A 27,934-nucleotide genomic window follows, 5' to 3' on the forward strand; every position below is an offset into this window, starting at 1 on the left:
GTCGGCCACGTAATGCCTGATCCACGAGAACATATCGGGCACAATGCATTTGTTGAGATATCAGGCTATATGTCGTTTTTGGCCTCATCTCTCAATGGTGAAGAATCACTTAAAACAAAAAAAACAAAATAATTCTCATATCCAGATCCGGATCCGGATCTTCACCAAAATCTAATCAGTTTGGCTTTGTCACACCTTGAACCTGTCCACAAAATTTCATCCAGATCTGTCCAAAACTTTGAGATATCCTGCACACAAACAAACAGACAAATAAACAAAACGGGATGAAAACATAACCTCCTTCACATTCGGTGGCGGACGTAACAAAATGACAGTAAAAACACACAAAACTTATGTTTGAGAAAGTCGTGAGAGACCCTGAAGCAGAACTGCCACAGTTGCTCAAGAACTGGAAGCTTGGCGGATTGAGATGAAATTTTCACCATTGGTGCGACGACTCGTGTAGAATGTTGTAATAATTATGACGTCACAGGTCACGTCGTGTGGCAGCCATATTGGAAAAACGGAAAAGCTTTGGACCTCTATCTCTAAAACCACAGCAAGGAAAAAATTGAAACTTGGCACGTAGCAAGTCATCCTCCTGGGGAATGAGCGATTTTATGACATCATAGGGACCTTCATTGTGACGTCATAATTGCGTATGTAGAATGCTCCATCCGATCAGTATGAAAACTTTTGAGGGTCATCTAGCGATAAAATGGTACACAGAAGAAAAAAAATGATATATTTGATGACATCGTTGGTCACGTGATTCAGAAGCCACTTTTTTTTTTTTTTTTTTTTTAAACCTTCAAAAATCTTTGAAGTGGTTGAACATGAACAGATCGAGGCAAAAACTTTACACGTATGACCACCTCTCCACGAGGAACAAAAGGTTCACACACGTCATTGGTCACATGGTTTGGCAACCATATTGGATTTACCCTAAAACCTATAATAATGCACCACTCAAAATAAATTCCTGGCGATGTCCCATCAAGCTCACTGATGGTCTTGCAGCCCGAGTACGGCGCGTGCACTCATTTGACAAAGAACAGAAGTAAAACGTCTCGTTACATACGCAATCTCCAACATTTAGCAGAAGGATAACCAATCGCAACCACAGATTTATTGCGTTCAAGTGAAAAATTTGAAGCATGATTACTCAGTCCATTTGGGAAAGATGTGTATAAAATAAATCACAATGCAGTTTTGTGCTTGTAGACCATGCCCTCATTTAAATATTAAAACTTCTGCAAACTTTGGAAGAAAAAAAAAAAGAAAAGTTCCATTGGTTGGCAACTTTTGGAATTTTCGTGCTCTTTTGTCCAAAATATTTCATTAAGTGCAATGTAGATTTTACCACAATACACTGTACATAGTGAAGCCAAATGCAGGTATATAATACACAGCACTTGTGGTTATGCAATAAAAATTCACCACAAAAGACCAACTACCATTGGTTACTCTGTGGAATGTCCAGGCAAAAATAATGTCTGAAAAATGAGGTAAAATGTCAATGGCAGACAGTAGTGCATGGGTCCCCAGAGGTAAAGATGGAATAGATATTAATGAGGGGAAACATCGCAAAAGCACCAACAGCAGAGCCAATCTGCTCGACGCCACCGCACCAGAGCATGGCCATGCGTCCTTCCTGCCGCAGCACAAGACCCACCATCACCTTGACGTAGGTAAGGATCCCCGTAAAAAGCACCCAGCAGAGCACCTGCAAATACAAAAAAAAAGGATATTGCATGAAACGTGAAGAGTTTTGAGGTCCGATTTAATGTTAATGCCACAATTTGAAAGATGACGACCTTGGCTGCCATTCTGAACGTTCAGCAATTTGTGCACAATTATCAGATCAAACATGTCTACACAACACATTTAGGACTTAAAGTTCCGTGAAGTAAAACTTGTACAGGGTGCTTCAAAAAAAACCTAATGTAAACACCGAGTTATTTTTTTTATTATTGTTATTATTATTTTTTCATTCCTTGCAGTTGACTGAAATGGCAACGACATTGACTTTGGAGCAAAGAAGAAATGTTGCTGCATGGATGGACGCCTTTCAGTCACCCACGACGGTGGTTCGCAACAAATACAGAGAGCATTTCAACCGCGATCCACCCTCGAGATTGACCATTTATCGCGTTTACAAGTTCGTTCGTCGAAGAAAATTGAAGATGCGATTGCAGCAATACCACAAGAAATGTGTCTGGGCTTCTGGAGACCACCTGGAGAAGATTCCAGGCATGTGTTGACGATGATGGCGAACAAGTGGAGACCGACTTTTTGAAGATATTAACATACATTTGTTGTGTTACTGTTACTATTGTCCATTCTTATTTCGATTAAAAAAACCACAGTCCCATATTTCAAAGCACCCTGTACTTTGACACTGAAGATTAAATGACATTGAAGGTGAAGCAACAAAAACAAAGCTAAAACTAGAAGGTTACACAGTCGAGTGCATGCCTCCGCCCCGTAATGCCTGATGCACGAGAACATATAGGAAACAAATACATTTTTGAGATATCGTGCTATATATCATTTTTGAGCCGTATACCGGGCATAGTGGCGTGGAGGCTTGGGTTGGAGGATCGCTTGAGGACGGGAGCTCTGTGCTGGGCCATGCTATGAGAGGGTGTGTAGGGCAGCCCGGAATCATGGCGAAACCCAATCCTTATCCCTGTGTCGTAAGAGGCGACCAGGGTTGCGTCAGGAAGGGCATCCGGCGTAAAATCTATGCCAAATCAGTATGCGGATCATAAAGGATGATCCGCTGTGGCGACCCCTAACGGGAGCAGCCGAAAGACGAACAACAACATATCATTTTTGAGCCGTATCTCTCAATGGTGAAAAATCACTTGAAAAATTCGAGAAGTCGGATCCGGATTCGGATCTTCACCAAAATCGAATCAATTTGTCGTCCAAATCCGTCCACAACTTTTTGATATATCGTCCTACATATCGTTTTTAGCCCTATCTCTCAATGGTGAAGAATCACTTAAATTATATAAGTTTGATCCAGATCTTCACCAAAATCGAATCGGCTCGTCCTTGTCACACACCGAACCTGTCCACAAAATTTCATACGGATCCGTCGACAACTTTTTGAAATATCCTGTAAACAGACAGACAGACAGACATAGAAAAGGGGGTGAAAACAACCTCGTTCACCTTCGGTGACAGAGGTAATTACCTCCTCAGCTCACATTCAAACAAAGGTAAAAACCTACCGTACTCATAAATTCGAAGATCATTTCGTCCATCAATTAGTGACAAGATGAGATGACCACAGGATTTACACTTCATGTGAGTGAAATTCCCTGATCAGCAAAACATAAAGACAGTAAGTTCGATTTAAAAAAAAAATAAAAAAAATCCATCCTGCAGAGATGAACAGTGCAGCTGCCTTGAAGCTATCTCATCTTGTGGTTCCGTTACTGATCAGACTATAAAACAACATGGAATAGGCAAAGCCTAGAAGCGAACGTAGAATTCTTCTTACAAGTGCTTCTGACTTTACCTATAAGTTGTTGACAACTGTATACGAAATTTCCGGTTACTTCGGCCTGGATTCGGGATCAGCGATCAAATAACGTAAATCACGATTAAAAAATTTTTTTTGATCATGCGGGAGATATCTTTATTAAAATCAGTGGAGGAAATATACACCATGTCTGATATTATTTGGGTCTTTCATGTCCGGGAATGCATCATTCCCCATGACAAAAACCGGAAACAAAAATAAAAAAAACCAGAAACAAAACAAAAACGGAAGCAAAAGGGTCATAGCCAACGACACGGATTCCAAATAGCCAGGGGTATTGTATTGTGTTGTTGTTGTTGTTTCCTATTCTCTCACGTGCACGCGTAAAGTATGAAACTCACTGCGTTCGCTATTATGGAGGTGTTTTTCAGGCATGGAGTTACATGAATTGGTAAGCTTTCTTTCACAGGGGAAGTTGATCAGACGGCCGACCTGTTTACTTGTATATTAAAGATCTATCTTTTGAAAACAGTCCACCATTGTATGCCAGCACCCTTCCAAAATTCCTCTGCCTCACCAGCAGCCTGCAGCACGGGATACACTCCAAGTTATTAAAACATTTACAATCGGTTATGGCTACCCCAACACTAAAAAAACTCCAGGCATATGGCAACTATTTTCATCCCAAGAGGATTTGAAACTAGGGCTGAGCACATCACCACCCAACCATTTTCCTACCAGGTAAAACAATCAAGTAACAAAGTCTATCAAACATACAATCAAGAAGACTCCCATTTCAGTGTTGACAAGCAGAGGGCAAGGGCTGAAGGCGGCCATAGCCAAGATGTAACCTCCAAACGCCGTGCCGATCAAGGTCAAGAAAGCCAATATGACCTGCGACCTGTTGGACAAGAATACAGTGGGGGATGTCAAGAACGGTACAAGCTGGGTGGAAGGAGCTCATCAGCACAAAATTATATATCAGAGGTTGTCAGGACCAGTTCTCCATGGAAAGAGCAGAATATCACAATTTCTTTTGTCGACGTAATATGTTGACATTCTGTGATGGAGGCAGCAATTTTACGTCAAATGCTCTAAACACGCCCAAACGAGTTTGTTCCACTCATCCTTGGAAATATAGTCCTTGATATATTCATCAATCTGCTAGTTCCACAAGCTTTGCCCACTGATTGAGAAATAAATACGGTAAATATAAACAAGTCCTTGATAGCTTGCCGACAAGTCGAGTTCGCACAACTGCGCCAGCATCGCTGCTTCCCCTTTCGAAAGATTAACATCCTTGCATTTTTATTTCCCCTTCAACTCGGTCAACAACTGCTCTCTCGCTTCCACGTTCTTCATCTATACTATCAGAGAGATATATTTGTCTGTCCGTCACCATTTATCTGAGATGGCCGAACGGATCATTGTCAAACTTTGCGGTTCATCAGTGGGTGCTGGGGAGGGATAGGCCAAAAGAAAATTGAAGATATTATATTTGTTTGTTTATTTATTTATTTATTTTTCATCACTCAATCGTGCCAAATCTTTTAGAAACAGCATCTGTAAGTAATATTAACATGATCCCAAGCACATTACTCAGTTGGTGAAGGGAAGTGTTTTTGGCTCCCACAAGAAGAAAATTTTTTTTAAAAAATTTAAAGCCACATTTTTTTTTCTTCAAAATACCAACATGATTAGAACAGCACTGGCAATGCTTGGTACCTCTGCTAGTTTCCTGTAAAAAAAAAAAATCAATAGAAAATGAGATATTCTGCTCAGACAGACAGAAAGACACGGGTGAAAACATAACGTCCGTCCACTTTTGGTGGCAGAGGTTAAAAATAAAAATAAAAACCTCAGAACGTTCACACAACAAAATGTGGATGAGGAATGTTCACCGACAAAGAACGATTATGGTACTTCGGATCGTTTGCACCCTCGTGATGAGTTTCATTTGTCACACTTAACCAACCCAAGACAACCAAACGAGCAATGATCGAGACGCGAAACAGAACACCATCTCGAACAATTCTATTCTTCCCAACTTTTAGGTACCTAACTCCACGCCGAACCTCTCTACAACCTCGACTCCCTTTTACTCATCCCTGTTAGTATCACAATTAACCAGCGAGTGCGATTACAGCACTGGCCTGGTGTTCCAACACTTATGGGTTCAAGGTGGAGGCGTGGTAGCCTATCCCGATGCTATTGGCATCACAATGTTCAACTTCAGGGAGTTGGGATCTACCACGCCTATCCAGTCCGTACCAAAATGTGAATGGTTGCACCTTGTTAAGGAATTGCATGAAGGAGTACATCCGTGTGCGATTATCCTTTTATCGACACAAACCATAACAGCGTTGGACGTGATGGATCCAATTGGCATAATCCCAAACGCATGCGTCTATACTTCATCTTAAATGCTGGAGATGAGCGATAGGCAAACAAAAAGGCCCAATTATACTAACATGTACAGCAGAAAATTATGGATTTGTCTGAGCATAGCGACAAGCCAAACATCGTAGTTTAAAAATATTTAATATCAACTACTTTTGGGCTTGTTACGACGAATAACGGGTCTCCTGATCTCACACCTCACCAAATTGAAATGGGCCGATTTGTTTCAGAATACCTTCCTGTCATCACAAACCTCGATTCGTTAAATTTGCTTCAGGTGCATTATCGGCGAAGATCAAGATCGTAGTGTTGTTATTGATAACGGTATTCGTAAATAATATGTACGATGACAAAAATGAAGTCAACATCGTGCAATTTATTAATGCAAGCACAAAACAAACCTGCAAGCATAGAACTTGGGCACAAAGCAAACCATGGGATTGGCTATCGCTCCAAGCGTGGCTACCAGGTGGTAGGCCATTTCACCATACGGCAGGCTCGAGTAAGACTGCACCGAAGGCAGCACACCGTTAGTAAGAGAGTTGGCCCAGAAGACGAGCAGCAATGCACCTGCATAGCGAACCTTAGAGAGTCCTTCACAAGACGCTCCGAAATTTCGTCCAAACTGCGGCGTCAATTCCTGCGTAATTGGTGTCTCTTGAATGTCAAACTCTCCAATCTGCTCAACGTCAATTGTGGATGGACGCTTTGAATCCAACGAAGGAGCCGCTAACGCAAGACGACCCTCAGGAGAATATTGCAAGTGGGCCATAGGAAATCTATCGAGGAACGTGAAGGAGACGAAACAACCGAACAACATGCCCACAAGTAGCAAAAAGAAAACCGACGTGGAGTAAAGTGGTTCTTGGTAGACAGTGCGAATCTCGTAGCTCAGCTGTGTTGTGCTTTCTGTGATTGTTCCATTCCAAAAGGTGCTATTAACACACTTTACTTGACTAGCACCCTGGGCAAGTGCCAGTAAGCTAGGTATCAGGCCACTTAAGCCCTCACCGACAAAGTACGTGGGCAGGTAGTGAGAACGTAAGCGCAACATGAATGGAAGAAACGTGACGGAAGAAGTACAGTCAACAAGTGCAAGGAAGAAGGCAAGCACCAGCAGTGGCAAACTTCGGAGCTCACCCGCAACCACGAGAGTAGCATTCCAGAAGAGTGAAAGTAACAGGCAGGAAAGCAGCCCAACTCCAAGGATGGCATATATTACATTCACTTCTTTCAAGAAACCTGGGCAGAAACGATTGAGAAGTGCCACAACCAGAGGGCCCACGTTGGCCACCTGGATAATGAGCGTTAGGTAGGAAGGCAGCAACCATCCTTCGGGTAGGACAGGCACCATGAGGGGCAGCTGTACCCAGATGGAATTAATAGCAACCCAGGAGGCAATACCTAGCATGCAGCACAGGCCGTGGACCAACAACGTCATGGTGTCTCTTATCACGAGAAAAAAGCCTTTTCTTGTGGCAACAGGTCCTAAGAAGAAACACAAGGCAAGGAGGGATTAAAAATAAAAAAGTCATGTTTCTCTGCAAGAATACATGTCAAATCAAAGTTCTAGGGTCCACCTTAAATAAACTCTGCTCATACATCCAAAAAAAGTGGCTGACACACACACACACACACGCAGTTCCACCTTCTGAAACCTACACGTCGAGAGAACAACCAACCGGTGGCGGTTTAATGCATGGGCACGCATCGTCCATGCCGAGGGCCCCGAGGAAGCACCGACGTAATGAATCAATTTCAATAAACAAACAAACAAACAAATAAATAAATAAATAGATAAAAGTTTCCCCTGATGCTTAACCAGACAGGACTATTACAAAATTAGTGAAGCTCTGCACAGAGCACACTCCAGAAAATACTGGCAACAGTTGTGTCTGGAATTGAGGGATGCATTATCCTCGACGACATTGCATCACATGGTCACAATAATTTTTATGTTGTTTTTTTTTTTTAATACTCTGTCGAGGCTCGTATGAGAGCGAACACACAGAACGTACAAAGAAGGGGGAGCAGGAGAACAAGAGGCGCAGGAGAGAGAACGAAAAAAAGTGTGGAACAGAGACATTAGGAGATCTGTGGAAGGGAGAGGGATGGTGTTGGGGTACACGGGGTAAACAAGATGGACACTACAGGGACTTTCAGGAAGGAAAGCAGAGAATTTGAAGGTGGATTAACGGGGGTAGAAAAGATCAGGGTTTTGGATGGGGGAAGATGAGAGACGGCGGTGAACAGTTGTTTTGAAGACCTGGAGGGAAGAATAGGATTGAAGAGAGTGAGGGAGTTCATCTAAAGGCGGAGAAAAAAGTGGAATTAAAGAGTGAAGGGGAGCAGTGATTCGTGATTTTGGTAGTTTGAGCACCCTGTGGAAAATATGAGGGGAGGAGGGGGGGGGGGACATTTCTCAGACAGATCAGTGGGGCCAGGCTGACGAGGAGATGGTAGAAGACAGAAAGACCACCGACCTGCCTGCGGTGAGAGAGTGAGAGACCCAAAGACTCAGCCTCATCGTGGGAGATACCAATGATCCTAAATGCCTTGGTTTCCACAGCGTTGAGCTAAGAAGGGTGAGAGGCGGGAGCACCAGCCCAGAGTGGAGAGCAGTACTCCATCAGGCTGCGGACGAAAGTTTTGTATGTGGTCAGGAGCTCTGGTGTGCCGAGGAAGGACTTTACACGACGGAGGATGCCCAGACGGCGACTGGCTGTTAACCACAATTGCCAGTTCAACCGAGATGAGATCGATTTTCTGGGATACCAGGTCTCTTTAATCGGCGTTCGTCCACTGAATTCCAATGTTCAGGCCATCAATGATCTTCCAGAGCCAAATAACTAATCAGAACCTGCCTCGTTTCTCAACGCAACAAACTTCTACCTCCAGTAGAAGTTTGTATAAAACTAAGAACCAAGTTTGTATTAAACCAAGCTGATGTGGCTGAACCACTACGCACGTTATTGCGTAAAGCCACCCCAAGGAAATGGTCCGACGAACAGATGCAAGCCTTTACAGAGTTTGAAAAGGATTACAAATGCCCCGCTTCTTGCACACTTTGACCCCAAAGCACCAACCATCATCACCACTGGTGCCTCAGGAATTGCCTTGGGTGCTGCACTTTCTCAAGTGTCAAATGGAGTGGAACGACCTGTTGCTCATGCATCAAAAACTCTCCAAGAATGAACAAAAGTACTCCACAGGTGAAGGTGAAGCCCTTGCTTTGTGAGCACTGAAATTTGTTTCTCTTGCGGAGGAAATTCACACGACAGGCCAAGCACGAGGCTCTCACGACACCACTTGCTCCGACGGGATCTGCTCACAAGCCATTGCACGTCCACAGATGATCTAATCGACTTCATCAATTCAACTTTGACGTCCGGTATGTGACAGGAGCCAATAATCAAGTTGTGGATACGCTCAGTAGACTCGTCGACGACAGTAACCCAGATGTTATGGAAATACAGTTGGACAACTTTGTGACAGCAGCAAAGTTACAGAATGCTTCAACAGAGGACCCGACTCTCCATAAAGTCTGCCATTTAATCCAAAACACTTGGCCCCGCCAAACACCAACGCCCGAACATGAGCTGTACTTGAGACTCAAGGATGAACTTTCTGTGTTCAACGACTGTTGTGTGTGTCCAGAGGAATGTTTTGAATATGGCTCACAAGGGTCATCCAGGCATCATTTGGACAAAACAACGATGTAGAGATTCGGTGTGGTGGCCAGGTATTAACCGATGTATTGAAGAGCACATCAGGGACTGTGAAGCATGTGTAGCAAGTGAGAAATCTAGAAAACCATGCAATTACCACTACAACCCATACCTTGGCCAGAGAAACTGTGGGGCCAGATTCAAGAAGACATCTTCGGTGAAGTAAATGATGCTCCTGACAACCCAAGGTCCCTTGTAGTCCATGAGCGACATTCGAAGTGACCAGAAATTGCCACAACCCCAGTAATGACGTCCACGACTTTCATCAACATTCTCAGTGAGCTCTTTGCTACGTGGACAATGCCCGAAGTTATCGTCGCTGACGACGGCCCGCAATTCGTCTCGTACGAGTTTGAAACGTTCTTGGAGCATGCCGGGATAGAGCGTCGTCGCACAGCCCGCTGCAACCCGCAATGCAACGGGAGAGTAGAAACGTTTAACCCGTGTGATCAAGGAAAGACTCAACACTCGATTGAAAGATTGAAAGATATTCAAGGATGCAGTTCGAATCATTCTGCAGACTCGTCGCTCAACACCAACATGCTCTAACACAGCGTACCCCAGCTGAAATGATGATGGGTCGCAAACTCTGATATCCGATGGAAGTTCTGAAACCAAGACATCAACAGCGAACACAGGAGGATTAGCAAGTGCTGTTCAATAAAATCAGCAGCGGGTACAAGGAGTACACAGACCGACGTCATAGGAGGTACACACTCTACCATGAACCACGGTGATTGGGTCTGAACTAAGCGACCAATTCATAAGCACAAATTGGCATCATCTCTATCACAGCCACAACATATTGTTTCCAAAGCCAGTCCAAATACTCTTGTGCTCAAATATGGTTCTCGTTGGAAAACCCGACGATGTGTTGGGTACCACCAGGCTGGTCATCCCCATTTGAATTCACAATGGGAACTTTGACGCTGTTCACCTGCCTGATACTACAATTCCTCACCCAGACTTAACTAGTCAACCACCTCAACATCCAAGGTGCTCCGATGAGTGTTCACGTTTGGCATCTTAACCAAACATTCGGTTCATCGAACAGCGCCGGTTCTGCTTACCAAAAGTGGCCCACTAGGCGAATCGCATTCTTCGCTTGGGGAACACGGACAACAGGTGGGAGTTAGGTGCACTCTCTCAAGTAGTGGGTTGCGTCCTCCAAGATACCGATCTGACTTTGTAACAAACCGAGTGATTTTAAGTTCATATAATGGGAACTTGAAGAGGTTCCAACACTTAAATGAATGGACATCATTGATCACATTTTGGCTTGTAGGTTGCTGAGCTTAATTGTCACTGGGCAAGAAAAGTGGAAATAATGTTGTGTTTGCATAGTCATGTGATACACCGGGGGATCGCAGGTCATGTGACCTGTCTCGCCGAGGAGTGAGATTCCACCATGTTGGCTGCAATACACTCTTACTCGTTAACTCTGGTCCTGTATGTTCGTGTGGTCGATCCGACGGGATAAAACAGATAGGTTAGTCGAGAAAGCAAGTGGAATATTAACTACGTTATAATGTTTCCATAATTTGTATAATTCCTCGTGTTGATACATATCGATATTGTTTAAATCATTATCCACCCAACAATTTATTGAACGATCACAAAAAACCCCTCATGAGTATATGGACGAACCCATGCTCACCCGGAATGTTGTGGTTTTTAAAGTTAAAACACCTGTCCTGGGGGTAAAACGAAATGAAACTACCCGAGCGGTGGTGAAAAGCAAAAAAGGGTAAAACAAAACAATCAAACAAAAAACATCACCCAAAATTAACTTCTTTGTTTTTTCGTTTCACAATTGGCAGAACCAGAAAAAAGGTCCTCAGTTTCACACATGCGCTGGGGTGTGTTCAATTACCAAGAAAGCATTTGAGATTCCAGGGTCCTCTTTTTGGAGCGAAAGCGACACGGGGTCCGGGCTCCTCTTTTTGGAGCGAAAGCGACACGGGGTCCGGGCTCCTCTTTTTGGAGCGAAAGCGACACGGGGTCCGGGCTCCTCTTTTTGGAGCGAAAGCGACACGGGGTCCGGGCTCCTCTTTTTGGAGCGAAAGCGACACGGGGTCCGGGCTCCTCTTTTTGGAGCGAAAGCGACACGGGGTCCGGGCTCCTCTTTTTGGAGCAAAAGCGACACGGGGTCCTCTTTTTGGAGCGAAAGCGACACGGGGTCCTCTTTTTGGAGCGAAAGCGACACGGGGTCCTCTTTTTGGAGCGAAAGCGACACGGGGTCCTCTTTTTGGAGCGAAAGCGACACGGGGTCCTCTTTTTGGAGCGAAAGCGACACGGGGTCCTCTTTTTGGAGCGAAAGCGACACGGGGTCCTCTTTTTGGAGCGAAAGCGACACGGGGTCCTCTTTTTGGAGCGAAAGCGACACGGGGTCCTCTTTTTGGAGCGAAAGCGACACGGGGTCCTCTTTTTGGAGCGAAAGCGACACGGGGTCCTCTTTTTGGAGCGAAAGCGACACGGGGTCCTCTTTTTGGAGCGAAAGCGACACGGGGTCCTCTTTTTGGAGCGAAAGCGACACGGGGTCCTCTTTTTGGAGCGAAAACGACACGGGGTCCTCTTTTTGGAGCGAAAACGACACGGGGTCCTCTTTTTGGAGCGAAAACGACACGGGGTCCTCTTTTTGGAGCGAAAACGACACGGGGTCCTCTTTTTGGAGCGAAAACGACACTGGGTCCTCTCTTTGGAGCGAAAACGACACTGGGTCCTCTCTTTGGAGGGAAAACGACACGGGGTCCTCTTTTTGGAGCGAAAGAGACACGGGGTCCTCTTTTTGGAGCGAAAGAGACACGGGGTCCTCTTTTTGGAGCGAAAGAGACACGGGGTCCTCTTTTTGGAGCGAAAGAGACACGGGGTCCTCTTTTTGGAGCGAAAGAGACACGGGGTCCTCTTTTTGGAGCGAAAGAGACACGGGGTCCTCTTTTTGGAGCGAAAGAGACACGGGGTCCTCTTTTTGGAGCGAAAGAGACACGGGGTCCTCTTTTTGGAGCGAAAGAGACACGGGGTCCTCTTTTTGGAGTGAAAACGACACGGGGTTCCCTTTTTGGAGCGAAAGCGACACTGGGTCCTCTTTTTGGAGCGAAAGCGACACGGGGTCCTCTTTTTGGAGCGAAAGCGACACGGGGTCCTCTTTCTGGAGCGAAAGCGACACGGGGTCCTCTTTTTGGAGCGAAAGCGACACGGGGTCCTCTTTTTGGAGCGAAAGCGACACGGGGTCCTCTTTTTGGAGCGAAAGCGACACGGGGTCCTCTTTTTGGAGCGAAAGCGACACGGGGTCCTCTTTTTGGAGCGAAAGCGACACGGGGTCCTCTTCTTTTTTTTTTTTTTTTTGTATACCTTGGTCGAGGCTCGTATGAGAGCTAACACACAACTCACAGCAAGGAGGCATGAGACAAGAGGGGCGGGAGTGGAAGGGACAAAACAGTGGGGAACAGACACATTAGGTGAACTGTGGAAGGGAGAGGGATGGGGATGGGACGGGGAACATAGCGAAGAGAAGATGGACATTTCAGGGACTTTCAGGAAGGAAATTAGGAGAATTGAAGGAAGTGGGCTTGGGTGGATTATCGGGGGTAGAAAAGATCGAGGATTTGGATGGGGGAAGATAAGAGGTGGTGGTGAACAGCTGTTTTGAAAGCCTGGAGGGAAGAATGGGAAAGAATAGAGTGAGGAAGTTTATTCCAAAGGCGGGAAAAAAGAGGAATGAAAGAGTGAAAGCGACACAGGGTCCAGGGTCCTCTTCTTGGAGCGAAAGCGACACAGTCATTTTTTTCAGCTGAAATGTTTTTGTGCCTCGCACCAAAAGAAAAAAAAAACATCTTAATCTGCCCGTGTCATCTCCACATGGGTTTCAGGAGGTGGAACAGAGACCTACAGGATATCAAAATCAGTGAAAACGCGCACGCACGCGCACACACGCGCGCGCGAACACACACACACGCACGCACGCACGCACACGCACACACACACACACACACACACACACACACACACACACACACACACACACACACACGCGCACAAGCACGCGCACAAGCACACACACACACACACACACACACACACACACACACACACACACACACACACACACACACGCACACGCACACGCACACACACGCGCGCACGCGCACACACACACACACACACACACACACACACACACACACACACACACACACACACACACACACACACACACACACACACACACACACACACACACACACACACACACACACACGCACACACACGCGCACACACACACGCGCACACACACGCGCACGCACACACACACACGCACACACAAGCACACGCACACACAAGCACACGCACACACAAGCGCACACAAGCACACGCACACACACACACACACGCACACACAAGCGCACACAAGCACACGCGCACACACACACACACAATAAACACTTGTTCAGCCATCCCTGCATGTGAACCCATCCGCCGACGGCGTCATGATGAGAGACATCGGGTGGAGGTCAAACTCGGGGTGAAGAAAACCGCTTCGAGTCAGACACTCGGTAAACACACCTGTCGTCGTGACGCCCAATTTCAGCGGTTAAACGTGGTGGAGGAGCAGAAAACCCGAGCCAGGGCCAGGCAGCTTCAAGCGGACACCACGAGCCGCGTCCACGAGTCACTTGTTCATCCGACAAGATGAGCCAACTCGGAACCTTCAAGGTGACGTTCGTCACCGCCTTCCCCTCTCGTGGTATAAAACAGCCCATCTTATCTCACGGTCGGTTTTATGTACGAACTGCACGTCCATCGTGGAACACGTGAAACCACGCCCCCTCGCACGTAAAAACCACGCCCCTCGCAACCTCCTCCTTGAAACCACGCCTCCTTGCACGTGAAACCACGCCTCCTTGCACGTGAAACCACGCCCCTCGCGAGCTCCTCCTTGAAACCACGCCTCCTTGCACGTGAAACCACGCCCCTCGCGAGCTCTTCCTTGAAACCACGCCTCCTCGCACGTAAACACCAATCAGAGGCGCCATTTCTCGTCGTGCTTCGATAAATCGACACATTCGAGATATGAAAAAAAAAATCACTTCATTCACGGATCGCGAGGCCGGGAAACGTATCACAGAATTCGGTGGATGACGTGGGGACGGAGGGACGCCCCGACGAAGGTGTTCAGCCCCGCCCTCGACAAAACCAGGAAGTAGTCAACTCAGGTAAATTTAATTAACGTCAAACATTTGAAAGCACCTTTCGTTATCGTTCGGAATGTAGTTTACGAGCACAACCGGAGGATGCAGAGCTATCTATTTATTACGTACGCAAGGGGGGATGTTGAGGGTGGGGGTCGCGTTTGTTTTAACATTATTAATTACAAGTTTTACCCGTTATTAGCTTTGTCCCTTTCAGAAGGGATATCGAAGGGATATTGTAATTGGTAATCAAACTTTCATCCCCACTGGGAGTCTTGATGACACAGCTGAAAATTTCACATTCATCCGTTTTGCTGCTTGAGAGATTTTTTTTTCATGGTTTTCACTAAAATCCAATATGGCTGCCAAACCACGTGATCGATGACGTCATTGAAATGAGGACGAGAGAAGAACCTTCAGAGTTTAGGCTTTATTCCATTTGATTGAAGCCGCTTCTACGGGCACACCAGGAAATACAGACGCAGCAAGGAGTACATAAACAGTAAGGTACACACGCGCAACTAATCACCGCAAAATAAATCAGTATTATATATCAATCAGTGTTCTCACCATTCAATGAGCACCAAGTGAGCCGGCGACATACAACGGCAATGCCCCAGGGACAATCCCCGCGGCCGAGCCGAACCTCAGCTTTATCTCTTCTGTGCTCGAGCTGGGCAACATGTGATCACACGTCACGACCTTCAATTCACCACATTCATCGTTATTAAACTTGTTGCCACACCCACGGCATCGTTTGGTTTGGGTAAATTGTGTGGTGGCGTCGCTAGTGGACCCTGATTCTCAGGTTTTCCGTCTGTTTGTTTGTTTGTTTGTATGTAATGGACAGCTCTGGAGGCCAGAGGAGTCAACCAATTTTGATGAAACTTGACTGGAAGGTTCATACCAGGATCTAGTTCTACGCTTTTGAGCAGCGTTGCTATGGCCACCACCGTTGCCTAGCAACGGGACTTTGAAAGTTTTTTAAAAAAAAATCCGAATTTTTTTTTTTGAAAATAAAAAAATCGCCTTCCCTGCTTTTATGCGCACTATAATCAACCTCTTTGTCAAAAAATTTCAGCCCAATCCGTCAAAAACTGTATGACTAGTATGCAATTATGTAGCGACCACCCATGTCGCCTACCGGCTTGTCCGTCTGTATGTCTGTTTGTTTGTATGTAATGGACAGCTCTGGAGGCCAGAGGAGTCAACCGATTTTGATGAAACTTGACTGGTAGATTCATACCAGGATCTAGTTGTATGCTTTTGAGCACTGTTGCTATGGCCACCACCGTTGCCTAGCAACAGGACTTTGAAACTTTTGAAAAAAATCCGAATTAAAAAAAAAAAATTTGAAAATCAAAAATCGCCTAACGTGCTTTTATGCACACTATAATCAACCTCTTTATCAAAAAATTTCAGCCCAATCCGTCAAAAACTGTATGGCTAGTATGCAATTATGTAGCGACCATCCATGTCACCTACCGGCTTGTCCGTCTGTATGTCTGTCTGTTTGTTTGTATGTAATGGACAGCTCTGGAGGCCAGAGGAGTCAACCGATTTTGATGAAACTTGACTGGTAGATTCATACCAGGATCTAGTTGTATGCTTTTGAGCACTGTTGCTATGGCCACCACTGTTGCCTAGCAACGGGACTTTGAAACTTTTGAAAAAAATCCGAATTAAAAAAAAAAAATTGAAAATCAAAAATCGCCTAACGTGCTTTTATGCACACTATAATCAACCTCTTTGTCAAAAAATTTCAGCCCAATCCGTCAAAAACTGTATGGCTAGTATGCAATTATGTAGCGACCATCCATGTCGCCTACCGGCTTGTCCGTCTGTATGTCTGTCTGTTTGTTTGTATGTAATGGACAGCTCTAGAGGCCAGGAGTCAACCGATTTTGATGAAACTTGACTGGTAGGCTCATACCAGGATCTAGTTCTACGCTTTTGAGCAGCGTTGCTATGGCCACCACCGTTGCGAGCAACGGGACTTTGAAACATTTGAAAAAAATCCGAATTTTAAATTTTTTTTTTGAAAATCAAAAATCGCTGAACGTGCTTTTATGCGCACTATAATCAACCTCTTTGTCAAAAAATTTCAGCCCAATCCGTCAAAAACTGTATGACTAGTATGCAATTATGTAGCGACCACCCATGTCGCCTACCTGCTTGTAGTGAAGTTTTTTCGGTTAAGTGTCTTCGCATAGCATTTTCTATGGCCATTTTCAATGCTGAATCTGAAAACGTTGGAATTTTTTTTTACCTCCGATGACTTTTTGACCCCTGGAACTTTAATTTATTCAAAATGGCAAAAAAAAAATGTTTTTATGAATTTTTGACCAAATGAGAGAAAATAAGGCTTGTAATATATCAATATATAGGTTTTTCCGATCAGGAAATACGAAAATGACACTTATACAATGATTTGATGATTTTTTTTAAAACAATTTTTGAAAACTGCACAATCATTTTGCTAAAATTGAACTGTTTTTATCATTCTCAGATCAACATAAGACCGAGATCACACCAGTCGCCGCCAACAAAAGTTCATAAATGTTATCCTGCACGGATTCATCGGGTTTGATAGCATTCTTTATAGAGTTGTGTAGCTCGGTCAAACAGAATTTTTGAGTGTGGAATTTCCCTGCTCCATCCTTCACACATCTTTGTCGACGTATGTCTGGGGCTACAGTTAAGCGTAAATATGTCACTTCCGCTAGAAGCTATTTCTCCGATAGTGTACTCAGTAAATATAGACTGTCTGGGGTCAAAGGTCCTTTGTGCTTTTTGCAAGTTTGTATAGTATTCAATGGCCTCGTATTTTTCTTTTTCTTCAAGTCTTCCTTTTTCCTAAATTACTTGATTTCGGTCCAATGCAACATCCAATCAATTTGGAAATGTGATTAGCGTATTCCTTGACCTGAAAAACATATCAAATGATATATTACAAGCCTTATTAGTCACATTAGAGAAGGAAAACATGAAAAAGGTCAATTTTTGGCTGCCATTTTGAATAAATTAAGGTCAAAGGGGTCAAAGGTCATCGGAGGTAAAAAAAAAATTTGACTGGATTCGGATTCAGCATGGAAAATGGCCGTAAAAATTTGCACAAAATTTCAATCATATTTACCTAACCCTAGCATTGTCATGAGTTGGCGTCATTATTGGAACGGCCATCGTTCGGTACCCAGAATCACTGATTGCAGTTATAAATGGTAGTTCTATTAAATAGGTCATCTCATCTCGATCTCGAAGAGATGATCTTATATAATGGGTCGTGATGTCTGGATGTTCTCGGCCGTCTGTAAACTTTTTACTATTTTTGCCCCTCCTCCATTATCACTAGGCTGATTGTTCCAAAATTTCACACATTAATACAAGACAGTGCCCCCACAATCTCTCAGCCTTAGATTTTTCAATTTCGGATCAGGGGGGGGGGGGGGCTGCCTCAAATGTCGCCCTGTAACTTTCAGTACCAGGAGCTCAAGTCGGCATGGGTTTTTTCTCGGTTTGAACTGAAACCTCAAGATATGACCGTCAGCCCACTTTTAATATCTTGTTTACCCGCAACGTCCGTGATTTGATGTATGCCGCTCGGCGCGCATGCTCAGAAACCCTTTGTAATGAAGTCAATCAGGACGACCTGGATAAAACTGTATTTCATGCCTTCCAGATAAGGAATGTCGAATGAAAGACTAAAAAAAAAAACTTTTAAAGAAGCCAAAAATTCTTGGAAACGTACCTGCGAGAAAGGAGTATGCCTCGACACAATGAAACAGGTGAAGAACTTCCTGATTAACTCGTCTAAAAAGTTGATATCATTCGGTCCGTCATACAAAAACTCTCAACAATATGGGCCCGTGGAAGGTTGAAGGTTCGTAGACGGGCGCGTTCTAACCAAACCTTCGTGCTGCTTAACACCGATTGGAAGGAATTATCTGGGGCTTGTCGATGCATAGGATAAGATTAAAATGATGATATTTACTCTTAATTATGTTTGGGAGGAGGATGTTGGGGGGCAGTGGTGGGAGCTAGAACATAGTCAGTGAATACGTTTTACGTTTCTGGACCGTACAAAATACAAATTGCACGTTTGTGACTTTGAGGCCTGACATTCAGAGCAAAAAGAAGGTTGGAGTTACACCGTTTTGGGCTTTACCATTTGTTGGAGCAAACGAGGCAGTACCTGTGAATCAGACATCAATGCAATTCTAAGGCCTGGTGTTGGCTTCACAGTTAAGGTGGCTGGCTTAGGATCTTAGGGTCTTGAGTTCAAGCCCTTGTTTCTGTCATTGAATTAACACCAGGTGGGTTGACTCAGCCTCTTACCCTTCTGAGGTTGAAAAAAAATGAGTACCAGCTTACTGGTAACAGGGGGCATTGCATCAGTGGCACAGCTGTGCTCCCAGCAATGATGCAACCAAGCAACCACAGGCTGAATACAAATAAAATAAATAAATAAATAAATAAATAATGTAATTCTGACTATGTTTTGGGATTTTTCAAAGAGGAAAACCGTGAGGGACCTGCGCCGCCTTCTCCAGTGTGGATTCAATTCTATTCTGCCTCTATTTTCCTGCAAACTTCAGACATTTTCACGTCTCATGTGGACAAAGGTCGATTAAATTGGGGAGAGCTAAAAATACCAAATGGAAATTCAACATCCCATGACTGTCCTCGTGGCTTGAAGAAGCAAAACACATTTAATAATAAACAATGAATGGTAATCATGAATTTTTGTAGTCGCAGACATTGCTCGCTCCTGGGGAATGCAAAGTCTTTATAAATCTGGTCAAACAAACACTTTGTAATAAATGATGAGTAAATCAAAGAGAGTGGCTTCCATTTGTCCTTGGTGCTAGGACAAAACGTGTTATTTGTAGGATTATTGATTATATTTACAGATCAGACCGAAGACCAATACATTGGTGAAATATTTCGTAATGTTATTAATAAATTTCAAAACAATGCAGTGTGAAACAAGGACAAACTAGAAGGGCACTCAGTAGAGCGCATACCTCTGCCACGTAATGCCTGATCCAGTAGAACATTTCGGGACAATGCATTTTTGATATCGTGCTGCATACCGTTTTTGAGTGAAGAATCACTTTAAAAATTCTAGTATCCAGATCTGGATCTTCACCAAAATGTAATCAGTTCGTCCTTGTCGCACACCCAACTTGTCCACCAAATTTGAGACATCCTGCATACAAACATACAGACAAACAGACAGATAGTCGATGGACAGGAGTGAAAACATAATGTCCTTCCACCTTCGGTGGTGGACCACCAATGGAGGAGTTCCTTTTTAAGCGATTAAACGGATCGTAGTGTTTCTGCAGTTTGGTGTTTTTTGATGAGACTCAACGGGATTTCTTCTAAATTCCACATATCGTTGGGTTGTTCTCACAAAACAATTAATGCTGGGACTTCATGCTCTGGGCTTCAACATTCCATTCCGTACAGTGCGTTCAGAGAGTATTGGCACCCTCGACTTTTTTTTCACATTTTGTTGTGTTACAGCCTGAATATAAAATAGATTCAACTAAAAATTTTTTGTCCCTGATCTGCACAAAATACCCCATAATAACAAAGTGAAAACATGTTTTTAGAATTTTTTACAAACTAGTACGGGCCCGTAGGGGCGTAAACGATGACTGGATTGGGGCATTATTTCAATTAGATCGGACCAACCGTATCATAAATGGCCATAACTTGGGAAACACCTGGGAAACATACTCAGGTCCCCAGCGTCAATTGTAACATCATATCAAATGAAGAGGAATTGTGATGCCCCCTCTCTCTCGCTCCCCCTCCTCTCGCCCCTCCTCTCTCCCCCCTCCTCTCTCGCCCCTCTCTCTCGCCCCCACTATAACCCCCCTCTCTCGCCCCCTCCTCTCTCCCCCTCTCTTGAATTGTGACGCCTCCTCTCTCTCACCCCTCTCTTGCCCCCTCCTCTCTCCCACCTCCTCTCTCCCCCTCTCTCTCGCCTCCTCTCTCTCGCCCCTCTCTCTCCCCCGTCTCTTGCCCCCCTCTATCCCTCCTAGTCTCGCCCTTCCTCTCTCCCCCCTCCTCTCTCGCCCCCACTCTCATCCCCCCTCTCCCGTCCCCCTCTCTTGCCCCCTCTCTTGCCCCCCTCTATCCCTCCTAGTCTCGCCCTTCCTCTCTCCCCCTCCTCTCTCCCCCTCCTCTCTCGCCCCACTCTCATCCCCCCTCTACCAACCCCCCTCTCTCGCCCCCCTCTATCCCCCTAGTCTTGCCCTTCCTCTCTCCCCCTTCCTCTCTCCCCCCTCCTCTCTCCCCCCCCACTCTCATCCCCCCTCTCCCGTCCCCCTCTCTCGCAGATATTGGTCAACAGATAAATGGCCGTAACATGGGAACCGCTCGTCCAATTAATATCAAACCTCGAAAAGGCACATCCACGGGTCCCCAGCAATATTCCTGGCAAGTTTCAATCAGATAGGACCATCAATCGTGCAAAAGAAATAAAAATAATAAATAAATAAATAAACATTAATTGTGACGTCATTCGTGACGTCATAGCACCGTATCTTGTCATTGGTCGAGAGATAAATGGCCGTGACTTGGGAACCGCTTGTCCGATTAATATCAAACCTCGAAAAGGCACATCAGCGGGTCCCCAGCAATATTCCTGGCAAGTTTCAATCAGATCGGACCGTCAATCGTGCAAAAAATAAATAAATAAATAAAAACATTAATTGTGACGTCATTCGTGATGTCATAGCAACGTGTCTTGTCATTGGTCGACAGATAAATGGCCGTAACTTGGGAACCGCTCGTCCGATTGATATCAAACCTCCAAAAGGCACATCCGTAGGTCCCCGGCAATATTCCTGGGAAGTTTCCATCCGATCGGACCGGTGATCATCCGGTTATTAATAATTTGGGGAAAAAATTGGCATGATAAGGTGAGAAGGTGGAACGACACCTTCAGCTGCCATATATACACCTTTTCAACACTGAAAAAGCAGTAAAATGGCCGTAACTTGGGAACCGCTCGTCCGATCGACATCAAACCTCGAAAAGGCACATCTGCGGGGCCCCGACAATATTCCTGGCAAGTTTCAATCAGATCGGACCGGCGGTCTTCGAGAAACGGCGGTCACACACACACACACACACACACACACACACACACACACACACACACACACACACACACACACACACACACACACTGCTGGAATTATAGATAAACTACAAAATTAAAAGCTGAAATGTCTTGCATCAATAAGTATTCAACCCGTTTGCTCTGGCACTCCAAATTGAACTCAGGTGCATCCAATTTCCTTTGATCATCCTGGAGATGTCTCTGTAACATGATTGGAGTCCACTTGTGGACAATTCAATTGATTGGACATGATTTGGAAAGAAACACTCCTTTCTATACAGGGTCCTCCAGTTGACGGTGCATGTCAGAGCAGAAACTCCACCATGAAGTTCAAAGAACTGTCCGTAGAACTCTGAGATAGAATTGTGAGGAGGCATAGATCTCGGGAAGGGAATAAAACAATTTCTAGAGGATTGAAAGTTCCCAAGATCACAGTGAGCTCCAGTACTGAGGAAAGGTTTTTCAGGAATTGGAAGGAATATGGAACTACTCAGACTCTTCATAGACCTGGCCGTCCTTCCAAAGTGAGCAACCGGGCAAGAAGGACCTTTGTCAGGGAGGTGACCCAGAACCCAATGACCACTCTGACAGAACTACAGAGTTCCTTGGCTGAGATGGGAGAACCTGCTGGAAGGACAACAGTCTCTGCAGCCATTCACAAATCTAGGTTTTATGGGAGAGTGGCCAAAACAGATGCCACTCCTGAGAAAAAAATCACGTGACAGCACACCTGGAGTTTGCAAAAAGCATGTGAAAGACTCTGAGAGCATGAGGCAAAACATTCTGTGGTCTGGGGAGATGAAAATTGAACTCTTTGACCTGAATGCAAAACGCTATATCTGGCAGAAACCGAGCACAGCTCATCATCTAACACCATCCCTACCGTGAAACATGGTGGTGACAGCATCGTGCTATGGGGATGCTTTTTCAGCAGCAGGGACTGGGAGACATGTAAGGACAGAGGGAACAATGAATGTAGCCAAATACAGGCAAATCCTTGAGGAAAACCTGCTTCAGAGTGCAAAAGGCCTTAGACTGCAGTGAAGATTTGCATTCCAACAGGACAATGACCCCAAGCATACAGCCAAAGCAACATTGCAATGGCTTCAGAACAAGAACATGAAAGTCCCTGAGTGGCCCAGTGAAAGCCCAGACTTGAATCACATTGAGAATCTGTGCAAAGACTTGAAGATTGTTGTTCACCGACACTCCCCATCCAACTTGACAGAGCTTGAGTAAATTTACAAGGAAGCATGGGAGAAAATCCCCAAATCCAGATGTGCAAAGCGGATACAGACATACCCATGAAGACTCGAAGCTGTAATCGCTGCCAAAGGAGCTTCAACAAACTTTTGACTCAGGGGGTTGAATAATTATTGACGCAAGACATTTCAGCTTTTCATTTTGAATTAAATTTTAAAATGAATATATATATATATATATATATATATATATATATATATATATATATATATATATATATATATATATATATATATATATATATATATATATATACATATATATATATATATATATATATATATATATATATATATATATATATATATATATATATATATATATATATATATATTTAAACATGTTTGCACTTTGTCATAATGGGGTATTTTCTGTCGATCGGTGGCAATTTTTTGGGGGTAATTCAATCCATTTTCAATGCAGGTGGTAACACAATAAAATGTGAAAAAAGTCAAGGGCTACTTGATCCGTTCGGCCACTTCAGAGAACAAGATTTTTGAAACCTTTTTTTTTTTTTTTTAAACAATATCGTTGCCGAATCATGTGACTGATGATGTCATGATTTTTTTTCTTTCTGTGGACCATTTTATCCCGATAACCCTCAAAAATTTTCATACTGATCAGATGTGGTGTTCCACATACTAGTACGTGCCCGTACGTGCGTTGCCGTACGTGCAAAAAAAAACAAAAAAAAACTTTCAAACTATGAGCCAAAACAACAACCACACAGGCCGTTCCTTTGCTCTCGCGTGCCCGTACGTGCGTGGCCCGGAAGTTCGCATATCGCAGTTACGATTATTCGCAATTTAGTTTTAATGGCAAATTATTCAATTAGCGCCAACGTATTTTGCCTTTTCGCAGTGTCATCGCAAGGAAAAACACAAAGAGAAGAGAAGAGAGAGAGAAAAAAAAGAAAAAAAAAACGTACGTACAAAAAAAAAATAAAAAAAAACCTTTCAAACAACCACACAGGCCGTTCCTTTGCTCTCGTAAAGGACGATTGGATTGGGGCATTGTGTTTATCAATAAATGCGCATAAGAAATCAAGAAATTATTAGAATACAGTAAGTCATCACTATCCAGAAGTCCGTACGTTGTATCCTGTAATGGGGAACGCGGCTGAGGTTCTCTTCCCCAACGGCCATGCCTACGCAGCAACATGACCTGTCATTGGTTGGTAAATAAATGGCCATAACTTGGGAAGCACTTGTCCGATTAATATCAAACCTTGAAAAGGCACATCCACAGGGCCCCAGAAATATACCTGTCGAGTTTCACTTAGATCGGACCAGTGGTTGTCGGTCACACACACACACACACACACACACACACACACACACACACACACACACACACACACACACACACACTGCTGAAATTATAGATAGATGTACTTATGACGTCATAAAAAAATCTCACTCATTCCACAAGAGGGGTACTTGCCATGTGCCAAGTTTCAATTATTTCCTTGCTGCAGTTTCAGAGATACAGAGGTCCAAAGTTTTTCCATTTTTCCAATATGGCTGCCACACCACATAACCTATGATGTCATAATTATCATCATTGAAACATTCTACATGAGTTGTCACACCAATGGTGAAAATTTCGTCTCAATCTGACAAGCAGTTGTGGAGAAAAACATGAAAGTTCTGTGTGGACAAACAGACAGACAAACAAACGGACCCAAATACAATCCCCTCTCCTTTGTCGAGGGTAATAACTATCTCGAGAACCGCTATGCCGATGATGTGTGCCATTGCTTTGGGGAGTGACGGTTTCACAGAACCGTCACAATATTATTCTATCCATCCATCCATCCAATGGGATCACATTCTGTGCAGGGCGTTGGTTCTCCTCCATGGTCTCCTTGGCATTTGGGCACAATCCTGGACGGGTCGCCACTCCGACACAGGATACCAGCAAGCTGGCACTCATTTTGCCGACCTCAGAAGGATGACAGGCAGAGTCAACCCCACCTGGTATTAATTCAACATCCAAGCAGGATTTGAACTCAGGATCCTAGGATCCCGAGCCCACCACCCTAACCATTAAGCCAGCACCAGGTATACCATATTATTAGTATTAATTAATGTATGCTTTGTTACAAATTTAAATCATTGTTTTTGTTATTTATTTTGTAATCAGAATGCTATGCTGTGGAAGGACCAAGTGAGCTGCTCTATACGCCTTAACATGGCATACGTTTAAAACATGGGAATTCTTCTGGGTTCTTTGGAGTTAATTAGCCTAATCAATTTTGGAGGTCATGCCGATCATTTCGGTGTATCACATTCCATATCAGAATGCTCCAGTAGAACTCCCCCAAAAACATCACACACACACACACCACACACACACACACACACACACACACACACACACACACACACACACACACACACACACACACACACAACCTCGTCCATTTATATTGGACGAAAAGGATGTGGCCCACTGTGGGGGAAAAAAATTATATTAATGTATTTTAAATTGTAACAAATGGATTTTCAGAAATGTAACTTTTATGCTGCAAATTGAATTGGCTGTCATTTCTGGCCAAAAGACTTTTGCCCTAAATGATAAGAAATGTGTTGTTCTGGAGCAGAGTGACCGAGCTGATAAATGAACCTTTGCTTAGAAAATGTACGAAGTGGCTTTTTGTCTAAAGGACACGTCTACATTCTGGGTGAATATCCCCCAACCTCTCTCTCATGGAAGTATAAAATATTTTGAAAGGCACATTGTTCTCAGTACGAGCACGTGAGGAAGTATAGTTTCTCAGTGGCTTGTACTCCTTGGAACTGACCAAGTACCAAGTTAGAATAAAACTCTCTGATGTAATGTAGAAGTGAATTGAATCGGGTTGGTCTAACTGTTAACTAAAGTAAGAATAAATGAAATGGAACCAAATAATATTGCAAACAAATGGGGATTTTTAAGTTCATTGTACAAGGGTGAGAAGTGTATGGTGTATAATTAGGAAATAAATTGTTTCACAAGGAAGGACTTGTGTGGACATCAGTTTTATCAGTGTCGATAGGGTTTTTTTTGTAGGATTTCATCATCAAATCGGACAAACGTTAAACTCTGTCTGAAGTCAAATAGGATTCCACAATCCGCCAGTTAGAATCCTTCAGGAGGACAACGATCACAACAAGGTGGGTTTAAAAAATCCACATCAGTTGGCGCCGTGACTCGGATTCGAACCGACGTTGGTGCGGTGCTCGTGACCGGAGGTGCTTAATCTGCCGGAGGCAGTGCCTGGAGGAACGACAAGTGCTTGAGCGAAGGTAAGGGAGAGCGCTCTCGGCAGGTTACGCATTTCGAACAAAGAAAAGTTCATTGTCAGATAATTTTATTGAGAGAAAGAAGAGGATCCGGCGGAGGGAGTCCGTTTTAAAGTAAACGATAAGTACTGTAGTTGTTTTAGAAAAGTGCTGGAGAAGAAGAGGAGTCAGATGACAAGAAGAGGCTCGTTGAGGAGCCAGATGCGTAATTAAATAGGCATGATGAAGCGACATGCCACATGTTTGCATTGATACGGACTGGCTGTGAGAGAGACGCCGAGGACACGGCTGAGACGCCGAGATAGGGTTAAAATCGATAAATATTATAAGTTACCTGTTTGTAAGAGTTACTTTTTGTTCATTGAACTCACTGGAAGTTTGTTGGCAGTGAGGTTGTTATATTATATTGTGTGGAGGTTTTATGGATTTGTAAATGCAATGATTTGCACGAAACGTTTTGTAGAGTGCAGGAGACGATTAACCGTCTGGGAGCATGGTTGGTGATTTGCATTGAGATGCATGTGTTACTGAGAGTAAAAAATGAAACTTGTGCGAGTCCAATATTCACTGCAATGAAACGTGTTCTGTTGGGATTTTGACGATATTTTAACTCGTGCTGAGTTGAGCTGTGGGTTTGTTTGAAATGGCATGTTATACATTCTTGGCGTTGTATTTCCACGCGAAGGTCGCAAACTACACTGTGTGAGACCCCCTCCACTCGATCTGTGGGGGGTGGCATGTCTTTACACTGAGTCTTTGTTCAAGCCTTTGCTTTAGGTGTGAAATTCGATTCATATGCAGATTCAAGAGGATGAGATAGAAATGTGATTGGTATTTGTCACGTGATCACACGCGAGTCTATTAGATGCAATGCTGTCTAGTGTATGTGTTGAAGCCATGACAGAGTAATGCTAAATTGTGGGTTTTGCCTGTCAGAGTTTTTTTTTTCCTTTTTCTTCCCACTGGATGTGGAGAGAACTTCCTGTTCCTCGTTCCTTAGTGTTTGTGGCGCACCCTCTGGACTGAATCTGTTTAAAGTGAAGTCCATTTAGGAAAAAGTGTTGAAGTTTTATTTTACAACCATCGGGATTTTGAATAAATTGTGAAATAACAATTGTGAATGTGGATATACTGTATGTGATTTAAATGTAGAAACGTGATTTGGAATGATTTTAATGATTTGATGATGTTTAGCACGTGGGGCAATTCACAGATAATAGATGATTCCCTCGGATGGACGTTGAAATATTGTTTTATTCGTCTGCGAATGTTGAGGTTACCTGAACTTGTGCTGGGAAGGCAATGGCAAACAACCTAGTGTAACCCTTTGATCGATTCAGTCAAGGTAAATTCATGATTTAATTGGATAGATGCTGAAGATTTAATTTTTCATTTATGGATTTTAAAAGGAAATATTTGGTTTTGACCAAAAA

At 44.0% G+C, this 27,934-nt stretch overlaps 1 protein-coding gene and 1 long non-coding RNA gene across 2 annotated transcripts; both read right to left on the reverse strand.

Annotated features, from left to right (window-relative positions):
• Positions 1–1,094: 1,094 nt before the first annotated feature.
• LOC147021138 (riboflavin transporter 2-like) lies at positions 1,095–14,434 on the reverse strand. The gene is made up of 4 exons (XM_085890949.1): positions 14,188–14,434; positions 6,298–7,384; positions 4,274–4,397; positions 1,095–1,726 (listed from the first exon to the last, which is right to left on the reverse strand). Exons 2-4 carry the CDS (start codon positions 7,335–7,337, stop codon positions 1,517–1,519), a joined length of 1,374 nt encoding a protein of 457 aa, XP_085747075.1. The 5' UTR covers positions 7,338–7,384; positions 14,188–14,434; the 3' UTR covers positions 1,095–1,516.
• Positions 1,959–4,267, reverse strand: LOC147021139 (uncharacterized). Its single transcript, XR_015060717.1, has 2 exons — positions 3,243–4,267; positions 1,959–3,127 (listed from the first exon to the last, which is right to left on the reverse strand). It is a non-coding gene; the product is annotated as an uncharacterized LOC147021139 (long non-coding RNA).
• Positions 14,435–27,934: the final 13,500 nt, after the last annotated feature.

The sequence above is a fragment of the Eptatretus burgeri genome, chromosome 8, assembly GCF_056783735.1.
Source record: "Eptatretus burgeri isolate ZD-2024b chromosome 8, Ebu_testis_v1, whole genome shotgun sequence".
In the NCBI taxonomy this organism is placed as follows: domain Eukaryota; kingdom Metazoa; phylum Chordata; class Myxini; order Myxiniformes; family Myxinidae; genus Eptatretus; species Eptatretus burgeri.